At 45.3% G+C, this 18,061-nt stretch overlaps 3 protein-coding genes across 4 annotated transcripts; all 3 read right to left on the minus strand.

Annotated features, from left to right (window-relative positions):
- Positions 1-195: 195 nt before the first annotated feature.
- LOC143903833 (uncharacterized) lies at positions 196-6,863 on the minus strand. 2 transcript variants are annotated; one of them, XM_077417819.1, is made up of 8 exons: positions 6,392-6,863; positions 6,192-6,288; positions 5,752-5,921; positions 1,637-5,675; positions 1,224-1,540; positions 997-1,026; positions 563-865; positions 196-478 (listed from the first exon to the last, which is right to left on the minus strand). In XM_077417819.1, the coding sequence occupies exons 1-8, from the start codon at positions 6,476-6,478 to the stop codon at positions 455-457; spliced, it is 5,067 nt and encodes a 1,688-aa protein (XP_077273945.1). In that variant the 5' UTR covers positions 6,479-6,863; the 3' UTR covers positions 196-454. The 2 variants fall into 2 exon arrangements, with proteins under 2 accessions (XP_077273945.1, XP_077273946.1); XM_077417820.1 differs by lacking the exon at positions 997-1,026.
- A 688-nt stretch (positions 6,864-7,551) lies between these two features.
- LOC143903843 (small ribosomal subunit protein uS5) lies at positions 7,552-9,216 on the minus strand. Its single transcript, XM_077417839.1, has 3 exons — positions 9,110-9,216; positions 8,342-8,687; positions 7,552-8,062 (listed from the first exon to the last, which is right to left on the minus strand). The coding sequence occupies exons 2-3, from the start codon at positions 8,684-8,686 to the stop codon at positions 7,574-7,576; spliced, it is 834 nt and encodes a 277-aa protein (XP_077273965.1). The 5' UTR covers position 8,687; positions 9,110-9,216; the 3' UTR covers positions 7,552-7,573.
- A 127-nt stretch (positions 9,217-9,343) lies between these two features.
- On the minus strand, positions 9,344-16,986 carry P5cdh1 (delta-1-Pyrroline-5-carboxylate dehydrogenase 1). The gene is made up of 7 exons (XM_077417829.1): positions 16,605-16,986; positions 13,030-13,243; positions 12,467-12,898; positions 11,947-12,357; positions 11,689-11,867; positions 11,420-11,608; positions 9,344-11,137 (listed from the first exon to the last, which is right to left on the minus strand). The coding sequence occupies exons 1-7, from the start codon at positions 16,649-16,651 to the stop codon at positions 10,903-10,905; spliced, it is 1,707 nt and encodes a 568-aa protein (XP_077273955.1). The 5' UTR covers positions 16,652-16,986; the 3' UTR covers positions 9,344-10,902.
- Between the last annotated feature and the right edge of the window lie 1,075 nt (positions 16,987-18,061).

Consider the following 18,061-nt stretch of genomic DNA (forward strand, 5'->3'; position numbering starts at 1 on the left):
CGTTCCTCTTCTCCTTTCTTTCAATAAAGAAAGCAGGAGAGGAAGAACGCTTCGAAGCATTTGTAGCGTCAAGTGAACCGCAGTTATTGTCACATCCTTAACGTAAAAAGCGTTCATCGTAGAAGATACATACTTCCAACGCGTGTTTAGATGATTATCTTATCTTTTATGCGATGAAAATCACAGGTAAGGACATACTTAATACATTATCTATATTTCTATATTATATAAGCCTTATCACATACGATAACATTCTGTTAAATTAATATTTATAAAAATCTGTAAACATTACACATTTCAGCTAATTTGTACAAATTCTCGTTTTCTTCTTTATATATGTAATCGAAGATATACAGCTCGCGCGAGCGGCCTGTAGAAACATAGAATACTCGGGCAGAAAAACGCGTCAGTTATCTATAGAATTCTTCTATACAGGAAAGTTGTACATCTCGGACTACGTGAGACCAAGCGAGCCAAACTGAAAAGAGATCCGTGTGGCACGTTAGAGATACATATATGTACTACGCTATGTAGAGATATCACTTTGTGCAGCCGCGCTTACCAGGGTTAGCTTATCCTCTTCCTTCTTAAGTACCTTCGCGGTCTGTTCCTGATCGAACTTGACGACGGCGGCGATTACTCTGGCAAGCACCATTGTCTCTCTTCCCATCATATATTCGAACAAAATGTTCCTGAGGTACTCGATCTCCGTCGAGTCTTCCAATGTGTCATGTCGCAGGTTCACGAGTTTCCTAAGCTCTGCGAGTTCCCGCCTTTGAGAAGTCAGGGTCTGTTGCAGGGTGTGAATCGATCCAGTGCTCGTATGTATCGCGGCCATCGCCACGCGTGAAGTGCTCTCTAATTCCTGTATGAAATTTCAGTTTACTCTCTGCGTTCTCTTGATTATTCCGTTAACTTCACTATTTAAAAGTATGCACGGAGGAAAAGCGGCTTTAAGCGTTAAAGAAAAAGAAAAAAAATGAAACAAAGCTTTACCTTGGAAGCTGCGTCAGTTTGTGGATCAAGCTGAAAATAATGCGAAATACGTGAACGCAAATTAAAAAAATTAAATTTAAAAAATGCAAAATGTGCAAGAGAGTAAAAATAATATATATATATATATATATATATATATAATCATTAAAATATATAAATTAATTAATTAATTTAAAGAAATATACATACAGCGCTAAATTATATATCTTTGAATTATGCAAACTTACCTTTCTCTCATTCTGCCATTCTTTCGTTAGTTCATTCAATTCCTCCTCGTGTTTAACTTGCAGGTTGTCGATTTTCTGCTGCACTATGGCCTTCCACTTTTTCTCCAATTCTTTCATCTCGTTAGCGTGTTCCTTCTTAATCTGCGCGATCGTTTCCATCAAGCGGTCAATATCCTTTCCCTTCTCCGCTACCACATCTTTTTTTTCCAGGACGAGGCTCTCGAGCTGCTCGGATTTCTCTGTCAGCTCAATTTGAAAATCTTTTAGTTGCTCCTTGTACTGTTGCACAAGATTCGATTCGTAGTTGTGTTGGCGATCTATGTAAAAATTAGATATTGATTATTTATCAGGACGTTTTTCAAAATCTTTTAGTCTTATTATATATAATTTTTTTTTTAGATAAAATAACATACCGAAACGTTTCTCCAACGCGGCTTGAAGTTCCTCTTCCTTGTCGTGCAACTGAGCTTGGAACTCTTTGACCAGCTGCTTCAGCCTCATTCCTTGTTCCTCCTCGTTGGTCTTCAACCGTTCCCTCAATTGATTGGATTGCGACCTCAGCTCGTTATTTGCCAGTTGCATCTGCGTCTCTTTCGCTTGGAATGTTATCAACGTCTCGTCGAGCTGCGCCTCCAATCTTTTATTCTCCTCGCGTAACTTGTCGCCGTCAAGTTTCACGTCTCCGTCGTTACGGACTGCCTCTAATTGCTTTCGCAATGTATCGTTCGTACGAACGAGAGAATTAATCTCCGACTGCAGGCCAGCGATCTTTTCCTCCGATTGCGCGAGCGAATTTCTCAGCGTGTCCGCATCCCTCCTCCTTTCGTCGACCTCAAGAGAGAACCGCCTCAAATTCCCAATCTCCTGCGACATGTTGGATATTTTGTCCTCCAATAATTTTATCTCCGCGTCTTTCGCCGTCAATAAATCTTTCAAGGCGCCCAACTCCGTCGACGAATTCCTCGCGGACTGCAAAACCTCGATCTCCGACTGCAATCTATCGTTTTCCGTCCGTAGGGCCTCTAAACTAGATACCTTAGATTGTAAATTATTTACATGAGTTTGCAGCTCCGCGTTACCGGAATATACACTTTCCAACTCGGCAATTCTGCATTTTAACGCTTTCCGCTCGGCAATCAGCGCGTTGTTCTCCGAACGTATTGTCTCCGCGTCAGAATTCTTTTGGATCGAATTGCTAAGCTCTGATTTCAGCTCCGCATTCTTATCTTCGATGTCTTTAATTCTTTTAACTTCATCCCTCAGCGACTTCAATTCTGCGCAAAGCCGCTCGTTCTCCTTCTTCGTGACGTTGCCGTTCGTCAACGCTGCATCCAACTCGGAAATTTTATCCTTCAACTCGGTATCCCGCTCGTTGAGTCTCCCTTTAATCTCCTGTGATTCTCTCTCGCTCATCGCCAGTCTCTCGTCCAGCGAATTCATTTCCGTATCTTTACGTTCGAGCTGCGCGTTAACGATCGTCAATTCGTTGCTCAAGCGTTCTACCTCCTCGCTCTGACTGTTCAGCTGAGACTTATACGACTCCACGTAATTCTTCACCGCTCCTCGTAATTCTTCAATCTCCTTCTCGTAATCTGCGATTTTCTGCTTCAGAGCCTCGTCGTTTTCGCAAAGCTTCCGATTACGGCTCAAGAGATCGTTATGCTTGTCCTTCAGATCTTTGTTCTCCAGGGCGATCTGAGAATTTTCCAACTTCAGCGACTCCATCTGCTTCTCGAAGGTTCCCAACATGCTCGACAATTCTGCCTGCCGAGTCTTCGATTCGTCAAGCTCGGCTCTCACCTCCTCGATCGTTTTACTTTGCCGCTCTTTAATAGTTTTCATCTTCTTCAATTGCACGAGCTTCACGTTCACAGTTTCCTGCAATACTTTGTTATTCTCCATTAATTCGACAGTTTCCTTCGCGTGACTCTCCCTCGTCGCCTGGTACTCCGCCTCCAAGTTCAGGTACTTCCTCACGTGTTCCTCGATTGTCTGTATATGACTGTCGCACGTAGATTTCAAATGCGCGACGTGCCCCTCCTCGCTCGCCAGCTTCCCATCGCGAGTCTTTATCTCGTTCTCTTTTTCAGCCAGATCGTCCTTTAAGCGAGCTATTTCTGATTTCAAGGCGTGCAACTCCTCTCGCAACGTGTCGCGATCGCTGCCCTCCGATTTTAACGAGCTAATAACCTCGGTCGCCTCGCGTAACTTCGCGTTCAACTCATCTACTTCCTTAAAAACGTGACTGGCCTGCGCGTGCTTCTCCCTTAAGTCATCAATCTCGACGGACAACGCGTGATTTGCAGACTCGAGATTCTCCAACGTCCTCGATCGTTCTCGCAGGACCTTGACTTCCTGTTGCGACTGCGTCAACTTGTGCGATGCCGCTTCCAGATCGTGAATTTTAAAATTGAGATTATCGATCTCGGCTATTAATTTGTTATTCGTCGTATTAAGTTCGTCGTACTGGTTACTTTTCAGCGTCATCTCTTCCAATCGTTCGTTGCTCTCCCTCAATTCTGCTTCTAGCGCGAATCTGTGATTCGTAACTCGCGCTAGTTCCGACTGCAGTCCTGCTTCGTTCAACGTAAGCTGTTCCAAATCCTTTACCTTCGAACGCAATTCGTTCACTTCGGACTTCAGTGTCACGTTCTCTTCTTCGAGCTTCGCGAAAGATACGGCGAGTGTCGCGTTCATGTCCGATATTTTGGTCTTCTGATTTGAGAACTCTTCCGCAACGACACTTTTAACGTCCATGCAGTCCTGCTTTAAACGCCGCATACAATCGTTGTAATAAATAAGACGATTTATCAAGTCGCTTCTCTCTTTTTTCAATAAACTTATAACCGAACTGTCTGCCTGGATCTTATTTGTAAGGCCGTCGATCGTAGACCCGCAAAGTTCAAACTCACTTCGCATCGCGTTTAATTCGGTGTTTTTACTTTCCAATTCTTCTCGCATCCCAGAAAGCTCCTCCAATTTATCATTCAGAGATTTTATCTCTGCCTCCTGGTCGATCAGTTGATACTTGGTTTTCTCGAGCATGGCTGCGTACTGCTGCATCTTCTTATTATAATTCTCGCACACTTGATCCCTGTCGATCAACGCGTTTCTCATGTTCTCCAATTCCTTGTCGACGCTTTGTACCGTCGCTTGGAGCGTCTCAATCGTCGAGTCGGCGTCTTTCCGTTTCTCTTCCGCGACAATTTTATACGCGTCGTACTCCGTCTTCAGGTCCGAATGCGTGACTTTCCAAGCAAGCAGTTCGCTGTGTAATGTTTCTCTATCGTGTCTATATTCTATATTTTGTTTTTCCATTTCATCCATTTTATGCCGCAATTCCTGCAACTCGGCTTCCTTTTCCTTTAAACGAGGCGTTGCTTCATCCGGTATATTCTCGTCCTCCGTCCTCGCTTCCTTACCGTGATCGACTTCCTCGTGACGTTTTATTCCCGCTTGTCGCGTAGATCTCGCTGCTTCGGTCTTCTTTTTCGACGCGTCGCGCGCTGTCGCGCCTTTCTCCGCAGCTATACTCGAATCAGCGCGCTGGGATTTGAATTCACTCAATTCGGTCTTGTATCTCGCTATTGCCTCGTTCAAATTCTCTTTATCTTCCGTTACGTGTTTCAGATCGATTCGTAGCTGCTTGATTTGCTCCTCTTTCTCCTCGAGTTCCCTGTGCACGGAAAGTTTATTCTCGGCTAATGAAATCGCCACTTCCTCTTCACGTTTGTGCAAAGTGTCTACTTGTTCGGTCAGTTTTTCGATCTCGATACGCGCCGCACTCAATTCGCCCTCCGTCGCGTTTATCCTCTCGGCAGTGGAATTTTTTAGCGCCTCATGATCGTTCTCCAGAGTGTTCTTCTCCTTCATCACTTCCGTAAATTTCTCCTTGTTACGCTTCAAGGATTCCTTGTATTTCAAAACGAGGCTCTCCAGCTTTTTCAATTTATCCTTCAACTGAGTATTTTCTATCGGCAGCGCGTTACTCTCGTCGCTAGACGGCTCGTTCGTCAAATCGATTAGGTTTCCTTTAGAACTCTCCTTTTGTTGAGCGTCTTCCGACACCGAACCGTCTAACGTTGGTCCGCTTGTTTGCAACAATTTTATCTTTGTATTTAACGTATTTATAATGTGATCCTTCTCTTCTATATCGTTCCTCAGCACGTCCTCCAAGTGTGCCTTCGCTTGTTGCTCTAATTGACATTGCTCCTTTAGGTCGGCTATTCTTCTCAGAACCTTGTCTTGCGTTTCAACCAACACGGACTCCAGCCTGCTTTTCACTCTGTCCAATTCGCGATAGTGCGTGGCCAGATCCGTATATCTACCGCGATACTTGTGATACTTGGTCTGTACCTTTCGATAGGCGGAGTACAACTGATCCTTGGTAACTCTATCGAGATGAGGACCGATGTTGTCGTCCACTTCGCTAGCCGACTGATCCATGTCCGACTGCAAAAGTACAAAACCGTCAGTGTCGTCGAAGAATCGCAAACCTCTCTGTCGGTGGGTATTTACAGCGACTTACCTGTAAGTGATATAAATTTGAGGGACTCTCGTACATTGGAAACAACGAGGACGCGTCGCTGGTGACGCTGCTCACCGAGGACCTTCTCGAGACCTCCGCGCGATTCTGCGACGGCGATATCAGGTCAACATTTTGAAAGCTGTGCTTCGCCGGAGTGTTCTTTGGCGTTTCTGCAAAACGAAAAATTCCATACAGTCACCAAAATACTCTGTACAGAACATACGTAGTACGTAACAGGATAATACTGCGTTATGTGCGGTATTATTTACAAAGCGTCATATAGGGGAATCGTCGCCAGAACAGAACGCTCATATGTACATCAGCGATCCTTTGTGTCTCCGGAGTCAAAGTATCATTAGTATCCCTTTTCTGGCGACTTATCCCCCCAAATCTTGAGATTCTAGACCTAGACACCTGTCAGGACGATCGGGCGCGCTTACCGTCTCCATCCTCCGTCAGGCTGAAATTGTCATTCGACGCTGACAGTGCTGACACTTCCTGAATGGAACTGTTGGACAGGGCCGGCGACACCACCGCCTGCAAGAAACAACAACAACAACGACAAAAGAAGGGACCGATTGAAGATCGTCACTTGCGCGTTCGAACGCGCGGATAGGAAAGGAAAGGAAAGGGTCGCGACCTGCGCCAGTTGTTGCACGCTCGCCTGCAGCCTCGCGGGCGACTGCTTCATCTCCTCCGCGAGCTTGTCCTTGAATTTCTTGAACATCCTGGCTGCGCGTTGGCTGTCGGAAGCGGCGGTCGCAGTCGGGCGATAAGGCGCGCGCGATAAAGCGCCGAGCGAAATCAGAGTCCGTCCGCGACGGTCGGGGCCGGGATCGGTCGCGCGCGCTGTTTACGTGGACACGGGCCGTCGAGAACGGTGGCGCGAACACGAGGAATCCGGACTACGGCGGGACGGTGCGGCACGGGCACGGGGGACATAGCGATACCGGAAACCCGCCTCTCCTCCTTCCGCCGTGCGGATCCTCTCGCGAGCGAGACCACCTCCGATAAGGATAAAATCGGGGAAATATCACACGAACGTCGAGACTCGAGCTACATTATTTGATTATCCCACGATTCCCACGTATGCCACTGTGCCATATATGTGTATGTACGTACGTACATGCATGTGTGCGTGCGTGCGTGGGCCGCCATTGCCGCTCGACGCTCGATGACGTCATCGGGCGTCAGACACCGTTTTCAACGGCTGACTCTCTTTCGCGTGACGCAAAGTCTGATTTATTTACAATTCCGACGACAATTAGCAAAGAAAGAAAAGTATGTTATTCGAGAAAGATTAAATAATCGAATTCATGCTTATTGTTAAACTGAGATTATGTTTAATTAATCTGTCCACTTCTATCAATGCGGATTAACTTTATAATCTCGATTTAACTTACGTTTTATCATTTTTTTAAATCTTGAAACTACAGGAAAAGATAAAAAGTAAATTAAACCAAAATTAAAATTAATCTACATTGGTAGAAATGGATACAAGTCGAGTTTCCTATGATCTAGATAGATTAGATCAGAAGCAATAAATTATATAGACTTTTTCATAAACAATTGTGGAAGACGAATGATTAATTCGGCCCCTACGATAGCTTCGATCTAATTGAGCAAAGATGATCAAGCGGTTCAACAATGGGCAATCCAAAATGTTCCAATACCTCCACGAACAACAGAGATAAAAATAAAGTATGCCTAAAGTAAATTACGTCGGTACGCAATGAATCGACTTCCAAGGGATCGGAGGAATCGAGGAATCGGAAGAAAACAGGTCGTTTTCAAAAAATGTTCGTGGCAACTGGGCGTTTATTTAGACAACTTCGGCTGCCCTCGCGCCTCCTTTGTGAGTCTTGGACAGATACTCAGCGAATTCTTGGTACGGCGCCTTAGCCAGAGCCTGTTCCTTCCACAGATCGGGCGTCAGATACGCGTATGTCTTGGCGATCGCGGCGTACGTCGCCTTGGCGAAGTTACCGAGGGTACAGGTGGAGCCCCTGGCCGAGGTGTAGCAGTCCTCGATACCGGCCATCTGGAGTAGCTTCTTGGGAACCGGAGCGGACACGATGCCGGTACCTCGAGGCGCCGGTATGAGACGCACTTGCACCGAACCGCATTTGCCGGTCACCTTACACGGCACTGTGTGCGGCTTGCCAATTTTGTTGCCCCAATAACCGCGTCGGACGGGCACAACGGACAGCTTCGCCAGAATGATAGCACCCCGAATGGCGGTGGCTACTTCCTTGGAGCATTTCACTCCGAGCCCGATATGCCCGTTGCTGTCTCCGATGGCGACGAAAGCCTGTAAAAGATATTTCATTTCGAATTCACTATTTTTATCGTACGTGACTTTCTAAAGCCGATATTCACAGTCTAATCTTATATTTAAGACCGTCTTAAGTAATAAAATCAATCACTGAACCATATTAAAATATTACTTAAGACAGTCTTAAAATAAGAACGGACTACGAATATGAGCCTTAGCGTTGCTCGACCATTGTTAGATTGTTAGATCTTCGCGTCTCTTTTTCTCGTCGATGTTTCAATTGATTATAAATGTCCGAGAAGATTGCTGGTTTACCTTGAAACGTGTACGTTGACCTGCTCTCGTCTGTTTCTGCACAGGCATGATCTTCAAAACCTCGTCCTTCAGATCCGGCCCGAGGAACTTGTCAATGATCTCGAACTCCTTGATGGGTAGGGAGAACAGATAAATATGTTCGAGAGACTGGATCTTGCCGTCTCTGACCAAGCGACCCAGCTTGGTGACAGGGACCCATTCCTTGCCTTCTTCCTTCCCGCGTCCACGACCGCGTCCTCTGCCTCTGCCGCGTCCACGGCCTCTCAGACCACCGCGATCGCCCGCCCCACGAGAGCCGAAACCTCCACGGAAACCACCACGTGCGGCTGGAGCAGCGTCCGCCATTCTGTTCAATAAAATACAATGTATTAGCTGTCAAACATAATTTATATCCTGAAATCATTCTTTCTATACAACGTTCGTTGAAAGTACCGTTTACAGCTGCTTGACAAATATCGTTAACTGTACAACCACGGATGTTCGGGATGTTGTATGCTTAATCATAAATTAAATTGAATCAGAATTGGGAGAGATAATTAGTCATTGTTGAAAATTACAGACTGAAATATATCTGAAACTTTAGTGTTCGCAGTGAGCTAACCTAACGAGCCACCACGTGGCTTGATAATGTATTTCAACGAAAATCCTTCGCGCGAGAACCGTTTTAATCTCTCCTACGAAAATTGGAACGAAAAACGTCTAATAAAATAAAAATAATTTTATTATTGTAGCTCGGATAATTGGAAAATTTCGGGAATATATACTCACGTTGCTTCCTTTCTGCGCGTAAAATCACAGAAGAACGGGAGAGTGAGGGAGACCGGAAATGTTCGCTTTCCGAAGCCGCACGAATCTCGCTTCGGAGGGTTTCGTAGATCTGAGGGATCATCGAGACCAATGGAAACCCTCGGTTGTCTCGAACAGGTACCGACGTCATATCCGATGTTTCAAAAAACGGCGCGTCTTACGTCGGCAAAGTACGAGGCATTCACGAAGACGATATAAATTTATGTTTGCTTTTTTTTATTGCTATTGTACACTTAAATAATGCTATAACACTTGCCACAATATATAACATATTGTCAATTATTACGCCCTCGGCGATTATCCATCGACTCTCGAAACATCCCGTCTCAGTCACATTATCAACAATATTATAGGACGATCGACGATAAAAAATCTGGGAATACGTATAAACGCCTGAAGATGCCTCAATTGTTACAGAGGGATCGCGCCTTCCACATATACAATCTCACATAGTACACGTTAGAAAGGAACTGAGAGAGTCGCCGAAACTGCGTTACCCATTACAATCTCCCTAAGTAGTAAAAAAAAAAAGAGAATCCATCATTCACAACGTAGGTAATATCGCACCTGAAAACGGGGTCCAAGCTGAAGCTTTATTGATCACATTGATAACAATGTTTATTCTACTCCGTCGACATTGAGGACACTTGTTGACAATGACGTGTTATCCATTATCACGGATGTGACTCGACGAGACATGAAGGATACCTCTTTCTCGCGGTACTATCGCGCACCGCGAACAAACGCTGTGCTCGCGTTCCTCCTCGATCGGTCTGATGCGATACCTGAGTTATAAAAATGTTATTGTACTGACAGTGGGAGAGAGAGAGAGGATACATCGGGCACACGGTGACGAGATCACACGTTTCCGAAATGCACATCGGATAATACTTTGGTAATGTACTGGCGGCGAGTAATCGAGACAGGCGTGTTTGACGGCTCACGGAGCAACGTCCGTGGCTAACAGGATCGATCACGGGAGGATCGTCGCACTGGAATTCCCTATTGGTCGCGAGGCGATGTCAACGGAACATTAGAAGGCGATTAAGTGTGCAGTTGTTGCGATCCTTGACCCTTTCCTCCCTTTTTAACGCTGGCTCATCTAGGAATCTAGTCGTGTCTCTATTGTGCATCGCAAATTTGCGCTCGCGAACTTACTATGCTTCCTATCGAGGGAAACTCCTAAATCGTTTTCTCAACTTCTGCACGTTCAATTAACTCGGCATATTAGGACCTTATCACACGGTATACAATACTTTTTGTTGTTCCATCTAATTATATTCTCTATTAAATAATTTTATTTAATTATATATATATACGCGATCAGGAAGCGAATTAAGAACATACCGTGGAACAAGAATCTTAATCAGGTGAAGTTTTTTTTATCTTAGAAAACATATCTCACGCGTTTATTTCATCGTGTTCGCTTCTATAATCGAAATTTCGAGCTTCTTTCTGTTGATTCTGAATGTGTTAGAGCTTACTTTAAAAGTTATATTCTCATAAGTCCATTAATTTTTTACGCATTTCTATGATACCTCATAAGAGTGGTGGACTGAACCTTTTTTTGTCGTCTCGACTTCGTTGAGTTGAAGCAGCAGAGCGTAGTAATGCCACCGTATATGCCCCGGCATGTTTCTTTCCCGATCAGATATCGTAAATATAAATGTTTCTCGGTTTGTGACGCGCGACTGTCGGGCAATTATCGAAATTACCGGATTAATCACGCCGAATTAACAACGAGCGGCCCGCGTTTAGGCTCTCATGTACGGATAATCGTGTTCCCGTATGGGCGCGAAGGTCTCCTTAATAGCCTGTGGGGATGCCCAGCGAAGGACGTAGTGAGGACCGCCGGCTTTGTCATTTGTACCAGACATTCGACTGCCGCCGAACGGTTGTTGACCGACTACCGATCCGGTAGATTTGTCGTTGACGTAAAAATTACCGGCAGTGTACTTAAAGTCCTCGAGTGCCTTTCTCGCCCATTTTCTGCAATAACATATGCGTGTATGAGGAAATAATTTACTTCATAGTGTCACTGACTGAACATAAAAATTTTGTGAATTTATCGAGATTGTTTGGTAAAAAATATTATTTTACGATGTGTAATACAATGTATAGGTACAACTTCAGAGGAGAATTTAATGCGCAATGTAAAATAGAAGCTCTACGATTGTATGACATTTTTTATCTGAATTCTTTTTATACAAGTTGCACGTATGAAACGTCATGTACTGTGTAATATCGGTACGACCGACTAATCTTACTTACTCATCTTGCGCGAATATTGCGCCCGTCAAGGCGTAAGGCGTAGATGTTTCCACCAGCTTCACCGTCTCGTCCAGCTCGGAATCTTTGTAAACGTATATCGTTAGTACCGGACCGAATATTTCTTCCGTCATGAGTTTTTCTTTCGGATCTTTGGATTGTACTATTGTCGGTTCGATGAAATATCCGCACCTGGAAAGAGATTCCTATTTCAGAACGATAGGTCCATTAAGGCAAATCGTTGCGTCAATGATAATCGCGATAGAACGCACGAATTGTCGTAGCCCCCACCGCCAAGAATTTCCATCTTAGGCGATTTCTTCGCGTACTCGATGTAACCGGAAATCCGTTTGAACGCGACGGCATCTATAACGGCGCCAGTGAATATAGTGAAGTCTCGAACATCACCGATTGTGAGTTTCTGACGAAGAGCCAAGAGGCCGTCTTTTATCTGGAACAACGGTTCAAAGAGGTCACACAAATGCGCATTTCCGATGGATTTAACAGGGAGGCGTTATCGCTAAACTCACCTTGCTCCATAGAGACTCCGGCACGTACATTCTACTGCAAGCGGAACACTTCTGTCCGTTGAATTCGAACGCGCTTTTTATCGTCGCATTGACGACCGTTTCCACGTCGGCACTCGAGTGGACGAAGTGATAATTCTTGCCGCCGCACTCGCCGATCAATTTCGGATAGTTCCTGTACTTGGCGAGATTCTGACCGACCTGAGCCCAAAGGCGGTTGAACGTCGGTACCGAGCCGGTGAAGTTGAGACCGGAGAGGTGAGGCGAGGACGTGATGGTATCACCGAACACGGGTCCCTCGCAGGGAATGAAATTCACCACGCCGGGCGGCACCCCGGCCTCTCTGCATATCTTAAAGATCCACCAGTTGGATAATAACGCGGTGTCGGACGGCTTCCAGAGTACAGCGTTACCCTGCAATCGCGGCATGCACGTCGACACGTGCGGGTTATGATTAGCGCGTTACTTTTATCGCGCGAGCCTCGATTAAAGCAGCTGTCAGTATGGTTTGCGAATTACAAACCATCAGTGCGGGCGTGTAGCTGAGATTACCACCGATGGCGGTGAAGTTGAAAGGCGACACCGCCGCGACGAAACCGTCCATGCCGCGATACCTAATCGAGTTGCGAGTCTGCTGATCCGGCGAGATCGGCTGGTACTTGAGGCTGTCCTTGACGAAATACGCGTGAATCTTGAAAAAGTCGATCAGCTCCGCCGCGCTGTCAATCTCCGCCTGGATCACAGTCTTGCTCTGGCCGAGCATAGTGGCAGCGTTGAGATTTTGCCTGTACTTGGTCGCCATCAGATCCGCTATCCTCAACCACATCTCCAGACGTTTCTCGATCGGCCGCTTCTCCCATTCTCGTTGCGCCTTCACCGCGACGTCGATCGCCTTTTTCACGAGCTCCGGCGTAGCCCAGTAATACTTGGCGACTTTTTCCTTGTGATTGTGCGGCTGGAAAAAAAATTCGTAATTGTCTTGTGTAACAAAGAAGGATGAAACAGACAGCGCGAATCGCGATAAAACCCGCTCTCCGCGAGTGAACATCGAGAAGGAGAGTAAGCGCGATTGGATTAAAAACGTACCATGACTTGATATCTGCACAGATCAGTCTTGATCTCCTCATTTCCGATAACTAACGGCACCTCCTCGCATTCCTTGCTCATCTTATCCAAGACCTTCTCCAACTCCGCTCTTTCCGGGCTGCCCTTCTTGTAGCTGAGAACCGGTTCATTCTCCAATGGAAAGTCCGGTGGGTTCGACACCGGAACTATCGATCCCAGGTATCTGGTGCCGACTCTGTAGAGTAATAAACAACGTCAAACTGCGAAAGAGCTATATACTTCGGTAAATGCGTCAGATAAACCGAGATTTATCTTTAAGAGCCCTCTTAAGAGTTTTGTCCGCGATATCATCTTCACATATTTACCCGACCACTTGTAGTAAAGTCTTAAGTTAACAGTCTTATCATTGTCTAAATATGCACTGGAATTTCCGAATAAGCTGTTTGCTTATCGATGTACGAGCAATAATATCGTTTATTTAATTCAGGCATGTCAAACTCATTTTTTTGCATCATGGACCACATATCTAAGTTATTTTATATTAGACTAAGAGCCGCGTGTGTTTCCAATATTCAAAATATATTCAAATATATTCATAAGTAAAATACGATTTGTAGATTTATCGTATTTAGTAGATACATAAATCATTTTGTATCGCACGTTATTTTTCAAATTAAAAGTATTTTACATTTATTTATAAATATAAAACAAAATTACAATTTATTATTATATTATTTTTCAAAGGACATTTGGCACCGTTTTCCACAAAGCGCAAAACTTAATTGAATGTCTTGAGCTGGCGTAATTTTCAAAATTGGCGATGCTGATCGATTAATCTTGACCTTTCTAAAGTTTTGTCATTTTTCTCGCATAAATGTGTTCCCGAACATAGCCAGTATACGCAACGAAAGACTTTTTTCGGGAAACCAATCTGCAGAAAAATAAGTGTAAAAGTACATTGAAAATTAAATGCAAAATTCGAACTAAAAATAAATGTATTTACTTCAAAATCACTATAATTAAGTAACTAATTAACATTTCTTTCCAAGATTTTCAAGAAGTCTCGCAGCCTTTTTGGTGACGGGCCGCGTGTTTTGCCATGCCTGATTTAAATTGTTCAGAAATATCGGTGGCGAGCATCGAGAGAATTCTTTCGGGACGGGAAAATCTTTTTTTCCGAGTCGTATCACGCACGCGTGATACCTAATGATAATTATCACATACGAATCAATGAGTACTATTAAATTAACACAGCACGGCGAAAGGACATCGACACCCTCCGCGTGGACACGCGGAAGAGCGACGATGATAGCATTACATAACGTCTGTCCTCCGCTTGACCCTAATTAGCGCGGTGTTATCAATGTTTAATGTATAGATAATTATGACAAATTGTGCTCGATGTAAGTAGTATCTAAGATATAATACGTTCATTCCAAATATCTAACATGATAATTTCTTTATAGACATAATTATAGACATAATTATATTAATGTTACCAATTGATATTATATCAATGCTACGATCATACATATCGCTATATAAAACCCATGAAAAATTTGCAGTGAATATTAACGTCCGAAGAAGTCATTGGTCATTGCTCGCGTATTTTTGCGTTTTCGTCGCAACCCACAGTTGTCTAATTCCGTCCTCCTCGAGGTCTTCGAAAAGAAGAAGGAAAATACGATCATGAAGCGATCGGGAAGATCGGGAAGATCGTGAATCAGTGGATGTACGCGGGGCAAATCTTGGAGAAACGTAAGTGCGCTTTTATCTCTTCTGATCCTTTGAATAAAACCAGTCAGAGGCTCGCGTGTCGATCAGTGCTATCGCGAGCATCGTACATGCTTAATTATCGCCGCGTAATCCATCTCGTAAGAGCCGACGTATTCGAGTCGCGGTGTCGCGGTGGAACAATTTGCACCGAGCGATATGCGACTGTCCTTAAAACATATATGTAGATATTGTTGACATTTGTCGATAAAGAGGTAAAATATAGCCGCTATAGTCGGTGCTGGTCGACCGTGATGTGTACTGACGTCAGCTGTCGGAGCGCGTGCTTACGTCGACAAATGACCAACGTTTCTGCCAAACGTGGGACGAAATAAGGTCCCTAAAAACATGAAATAATCCTATTATTACAAACAAACAAACAAACAAACAAAAAAGAGGAAATCCTCTGGAGCCAGCTGCGCCGATGTCGTTTCAATTTTTTCTCGACTTTACTCGAGTTATATACAGAAGGGACGGCGAGAAGGAGAGAGAGAGGCAGAGAAACCGTAGGCCAGGAAATAGCGATCTTGCGAGGTCAATTCAAGAGCGCGCACCGAGGTGATTGACGAAGAGAGAAACAAGCAGAAAAAAAGAACGACCACGTGCATCGCTTTCCTCTCCTATGTAAGACCCTAGTTTTTCACGGACATGATACAGATCGGATAACGAAATCTCAGAGCAAATTTTGCTAAGTGTTCTACAGATTTTGTTTGGCGGAACGCCAGCGGAAATGTTATAGAATCTGTTGGCGGATGGTAGATTGAAACTGCGGAAACCGAGCGGGATCTGCGGTTTCCTTGTCATTTATATAATTTTAAACGGTACATTACGGATGAATGACGGATCACGGTCGGTTTCTGGCATTTTCTGGCAGAACCCTGTGCCTAATGTGGGCACGGTTGACACCAATCTGCCGCGGATATTTCGCCCGAATCTTCTGGCACGGTATTACTAGCGTATACTGTCAACATTTCGCTTGGGAGAAAAGGACAAGTGATCGGCAAGCTTTTCCAAATTAACTCTTTAAATCTCGGTTTAACTCGCTTTTCATCCTTTTCTACTTCTAAAAAGTTGGAGAAATAAAAAGTGAGTGAAGCCGAGATTGAAGTACAATCTACATTGGTGGAAATGGACATTAAATCCCGATTAACTTGACCGGCGATTAATCCATCCGGCAGACCGCTCGTAGCGAAAGAACGGCTCCGCGATGACGAATGCGTTATCCTTAATCTCTCTAATCTCCTTCTCCATATTCAAACAACAAGAAGCCCGATGGACTCTTCAACGTCGACGAGGTATTTTGTCGCAGGTGTCACAGTCGCTCGATGAATTAATCGCCGAATAGCTCTTGCCCGAGCTCGCTCCAAAATTATACGCGTTGCGAGTCGCGGTAAGCGAACCGAGCGAGCGTTGGGATACCTTCAGGTCGAAGCTCGTTTTTAATTACGCGCGATCTCGCGAATCATGTCATGTCATCGTGCTGCACGTCGCGTCGGTCGGGTCGACGCGATATCGTTCGCGGAAGTCGTCGGTCGTCGGTCGTCGGTCGTCGGGTTCCCCGGACCCGACGGGTAGTATACACCGGGTGACCGTGCCCCCGGCACGATTACCCACGTCGCTCGATGCCTCCCGACGATCGACGAGCCTTCCTTCGCGTCCAAGAGGAAGCGGCCGAGCGAGAGGAGAGCTCGGGAGAGTTGGGTTATCCGCGGGGGACGCGCGCGTTTTCCTTTTTCGCGGTTCGCGACGAGCGATCGATATCGTCGCGAACCGGACGGCAGCCGGGGGAGGGCACCCCGTGCCGGGATCTCGATATTACTCACTTTTGGGTATTCGCCAGCAACGTCTGACGGCAGACCAGGCCCAACATCTTCCGGCGGTGGAGACGGGGACGGGTAGCGAGAAAAAGAGAGAGAGAAAGAGAGCGGGACGGAAGGAGACGGCAACGGGAAGGGAGAGAGAGAGAGACCCTTCGTCACACACGACGACCTGAAGGGCGAACGAGAACGAGGTGCCCTTCTCGACTGACAGGTCCCGGGTCCCGCCAGATGTTCGGTTCTCCTTTCTCCGCCGCGCGCGTCCAGTGCGCCGAATTGCCGAAACTGCGAAGGAGTCGGAACGAAACGCCGAACGGAACACACGGCCCGATGCGAACACCGCGCCGTCGGGCGAACCGCGCTACACCCTACACCGGGTTCCCCACGTCCCACGTCCCCACCACCTCTCGCGCCGCTCGCCACGAGCGCTCCAGGGCCGTACGATCGTCCGGATCGGCGGGCGGACGAGGGGAGAGTGGAAGGACGCGCGATCGAGCCACACCGACACGGCGAAGCTCCGAGTGAAATTTTCACGGCGAATGCTCGAATTTCAAATGCGTTTCTCCTCGATGCGCGAGAAACGCGCTTCTTTTCCCGTCGATAAATATTAATTAACGACTTTATTAATTACCGTGGATCGTTGTTGTATTATTGTTCGCAGGTATAGGTTTCATCTGATCGTCCGGTTCACTACCGATGGAATCCGCAGCGAGGATTATTGCTCACTCCTTTTTAGATCTAAATTCTAGACATTCAAAAGTAAAAAGAAAAGATTGTTAATTCGTTATAGGCTGCGGTCCACTTGACGCTAACAAATGCTTCGAACATTCCTCTTCTCTTTTCTTTCAATGAAGAAAGAAAGAGAAGGACGCTCCAAAGAATTTGTAGCGTCAAGTGGACCGCAGCCATAAGTATCTGTGTGCAACAATTTTTAATTTAATTTTAACTTCTAAATTACGTCAGTTTTACTTCTCCGTTTATTTCTTTTATTTGCCATAGAATCACATCGTGTAAACGTAAACCTTCACTTTCTTTAAGTTATAAATACGGAAAACCATTTCCTTATGTCATGCAGAGAAAGAAATTATTTTTTTAGCGTGTTAAAGCCTGTTTTTTTATTATTATTTTCGATTACAAAAAAACTTAAGTTGCTCATTTCCACTGTAAATTCTCACCTACGACTAGATTGATATAATCAAAATCAATGATGGTCGATCAGGCGTTTCTCCTACATAAAGCCCCTTGCACAATAGGTCGCTATCGCTATCGCCTATTGTGCAAGGGGCTTAACGCGTCGCGCAGAACGAGTACAGGAATAAAAGAGGCTGGGGGTTCGGTCTTACCGAAAGATCTAGTCGATATCTTATCTCAATGTAGACGGGGAAGTCAGACTTGTAGAACGGACTCGTATCGATTCTATTTTCGATTTACAAATTATCTTCTCTCCTTTGTCCCTTGTACCG

Source organism: Temnothorax americanus, unplaced genomic scaffold (genome assembly GCF_048541705.1).
Source record: "Temnothorax americanus isolate GAGA-0224 unplaced genomic scaffold, ASM4854170v1 Scaffold5, whole genome shotgun sequence".
Classification (NCBI taxonomy): Eukaryota; Metazoa; Arthropoda; class Insecta; order Hymenoptera; family Formicidae; genus Temnothorax; species Temnothorax americanus.